Raw genomic sequence first — 3,605 nt, 5'->3', positions numbered from 1 at the left:
TTCAAGAATTTCAAGCGTTCTTCGTTCCCTTCTTCTTTTTCTTCTTGTATTTTTTCTAGATTTTGAATATTATTTTGAGATTGTGAACCACATGATATGTGGCTAATTTTAATTGTTAGGGTTTAGATGAATCTCTATTTGTGATAATTGTTTCTACTTTTTAATGCGCATTTAATTAAAGTTCTTCGTTTCTTTCATGTTCTATTTTGATTTGTTGCTGCCAAATTTATGATTTACATATTGCTATGCTTTGTGAGATTGTGAATTGGGAAAATTTAGATTGTGAGGATTAATACTCGAGAGGGGAACGTTCAAACAATCTAGAAACGGGTAGAATAACTTAGGTCGGTGGTAGGTCGAGAGATAAACATTGCCTAGGTAGCCGAAACAATTTTAGATTGTGAAATTGAGAAGTGGAATTCTAGGAATTGTTTCTAGAGTGGAACTTAATGAAGGTAGGGGTGAATAGTTGTATAGAGATATAGGCTTGATATCACCTACACATTTTTTATGCGGCACTCGAGGGAGGGTATAAGGATACACGTCACTCTAGGTTCTTGAGAATGTTGAGCTAGGTTAGGCACATTACTACGGAGAAATATAATCACAATAGAGTGAAGTCGAGACCCTAGCATTGCCATCATATTGATTTCCCATTTTAATTTTAGTGCTTGTTATTCATTACTGTTATCTTTTCTTTTAGTTTAGCTTTCCTTTATTTTAGTTTTTCTTTGAGTTTATCACATTCAAATTTAATCACTTAGATAAAGTTAAGATATGATATTCGCAATAGTTAGTTTACATTCTTAACGTCAATCCTTGTGGGATGATATCGGTATTTAGACCACTTTATTAATTGTTTGACTTGTGCACTTGCAAGCATAGTCAAATTTTTGCAACAAGCTTTTGGCGCACTTGCCGGGGATTGAACAACTAAGATTTAGATTACTATAGTGAAAAAATATCTTGTTTTAATCTAAGTTTTTTTTATTTGTATTTATTTATTTATTTTTTAAAAAAAATTATTTCTTTGGTTGTGTTCGTAGGTGCTTGCAAAAAGCACGTGGCTCAGAACTCTTGCCATTGGATTCAGAAATCAAACGAACTATTTGGGCTTTGATGAGAGAACAACGAGTGAAAGCTAAAAACATGGCCGAGGAACAAAACCAATTAGACTAGCAACAGAGGTTGCGAGATTATTTCAAGCCTGTGGTGAACGAGAACTATTCAGGCATCCAATGTCAACAAGTCAATGCCAACAACTTCGAGCTTAAGCCGGCCCTCATCAATATGGTCCAACAGAACCAATAAGGAGGCTTGCCGCACTTGGCCACTTTTCTGGAGATTTGTGACACAGTCAAGATTAATGGGGTGAGCGCCGAGATCATCCATTTGAAACTCTTCCCATTCTCGTTACGGGACCGGGCTCAGGCATGGCTTCAATCTTTCCCATCAGGGAGTGTAGCCGCATGGGCGGACATGGCCCAAAAGTTCCTCATCAAATTCTTTCCGCCCTCCAAGACGTCTCAACTGAGGGCTGAGATCACTCAATTTCGGCAATTTGAGTATGAACAATTATATGAGGCGTGGGAATGGTTCAAGGAGATGCTCTGAAAGTGTCCTCAAAATAGTATTGAGGATTGGTTCCAAGTGCAACTTTTCTACAATGGGCCTACTAGGCAAACTAAGGCCCATATTGATGCAGCGGCCGGTGGAACCATCTTGTTAAAGACACCTGGAGATGCACTCAATCTCTTTAAAGACATGGCAATGCATAGTTGTTAATGGCAACACGAGCGGTCCACGGTGAAGAGAGCAGTAGGAATTTATGATATGGATCAAACGACGTCTCTTATGGCTCAAATGGCGCTATTGACTAATCAAATCCAAGGTCTTACCGCAGCCAATGCAAATGGTAATCAGGAAGCGGTAAATATGGCACAAGCTTTGAACTCAAGTGATTCATATGATGAGAAATGTCACTTCGTCAACCGTAACTACAACTTTAGGCCCAACAACAACTTACCGGCAAACTATCATCCCGGGCTCCGCAACCATGAGAATTTCTCTTGGGCCAACAACCGGAATGCTTTATAACTGACCCTGGAGTCAAGTAAACCGGCAATGGAAAAGCCCTCCTCATCACTTGAAGATCTTTTGAAGACGTATATTGTGGACTCTAAGGCTCGTGTTGATCAACATGACACACGTCTCAACAACATTGAAACTCACTGCACCAATTTGAGGGGCACTATGAAGGCACTAGAAACACAAGTTAGCTAATTGGCTAATACTATAAAAGGGCAATCATCATGGTCCTTCCCGAGCAACATCGAGAAGAACCCAAAGGTGTGCAAGGCCATCACATTGAGGAATGGCAAAGAGCTTAAAGGCCCTAAAGTTCAAAAAGCCATGGTTGATGAAGAGCTTACCAAGAGCAACGACAATGGTAAGGATAAGTCAATGGAGGAAAACCTGAAGGCCAAGAAGGAAGCGCCGGTGGTTAGACCGGGTTCGATCACTTTTCCAGATAATCCACCTCGTATCACTCTCCCATTGCCATTCCCTCAATAGTTCCAGAAGAAGGTGCTTGACAAGCAATTTGAGAAATTTCTCAATATCTTCAAGAGGATCCACATCAACATCCCCTTCATGGATGCTCTCGAGCAAATGCCAAACTATGCCAAATTTATGAAGGAGGTTATGTCCAAGAAGCGCAAACTCGAAGACTATGAGATAGTGAAGCTTACGGAAGAATGTAATGCTACCATAAAAAGACAACTACCGGAGAAATTGAAGGATCCTGGTAGTTTTACCATCCCATGCATCATTGGAGAACTTCACATTGAGAAGGCCTTGTGTGATCTTGGGGCTAGCATCAATCTCACGCCCCTCTCTATCTTCTGGAAACTCAACCTTGGAGAGATCACACCTACCACCATCTCACTACAATTGCCGGACCGCTCTCTCACCTACCCTAAAGGTATTATCGAGGATGTCCTGGTTAAAATTAATAAATTCATTTTTTCGGTTGACTTTGTGGTGTTAGACATGGAGGAGGACCAAGAAATTCATATTATTTTGGGCCGACCTTTTCTTGCTATCGGGAAGGCTTTGATTGATGTCCATGATGGTAACTTGACACTTCGGGTGAACGACGAAGAGGTAAAGTTCAACATTAGTAACGCCATAAAATTTCTAGAAGAGCGACCAAGTTGTAACTGGGTGGATGTGGTGGCCCCGTGCTTGTAATGACCAAGAAAATCTCAGAATTTAAATAATGCAATTTATGTATTTAAGTCAAGGATTTTTCCTGGAAAAAAAATATATTATGTTATATTTTATGACTGAAGGATTTACGGAATTAACATTTGTATTCCTAAATTATGTAGTAGATTTCATGTTAAGTTCATGTTTTATGATCAAGTAAATTTGATCGATTAAATTCTCACCGTACTTTAAGACGGAAGAATTTCCAGTACAGATACAGTTTGAGAATCTTAATTTCAAGAATCTTCATGCACAGTACGAATTAGCATCCAGTATATATACATGAGAAAATTACAGCCAGTATAATTTTGAACAGTTTTAAGGGGAAACTTAAG

General features: G+C 39.3%; 1 protein-coding gene and 1 non-coding gene across 2 annotated transcripts; one reads left to right on the top strand and one right to left on the bottom strand.

Moving 5' to 3' along the window:
* Positions 1 to 1,527: 1,527 nt before the first annotated feature.
* LOC112090593 lies at positions 1,528 to 1,634 on the bottom strand. Its single transcript, XR_002901724.1, has one exon. It is a non-coding gene; the product is annotated as a small nucleolar RNA R71 (small nucleolar RNA).
* A 1,018-nt stretch (positions 1,635 to 2,652) lies between these two features.
* On the top strand, positions 2,653 to 3,252 carry LOC112090591. Its single transcript, XM_024162257.1, has one exon. The coding sequence runs from the start codon at positions 2,653 to 2,655 to the stop codon at positions 3,250 to 3,252; it is 600 nt and encodes a 199-aa protein (XP_024018025.1).
* The last annotated feature ends 353 nt before the right edge of the window (positions 3,253 to 3,605 follow it).

Source organism: Morus notabilis, unplaced genomic scaffold (assembly GCF_000414095.1).
Source record: "Morus notabilis unplaced genomic scaffold, ASM41409v2 Scaffold890, whole genome shotgun sequence".
Classification (NCBI taxonomy): Eukaryota; Viridiplantae; Streptophyta; class Magnoliopsida; order Rosales; family Moraceae; genus Morus; species Morus notabilis.
This window is presented reverse-complemented; position numbering and strand designations above follow the sequence as displayed.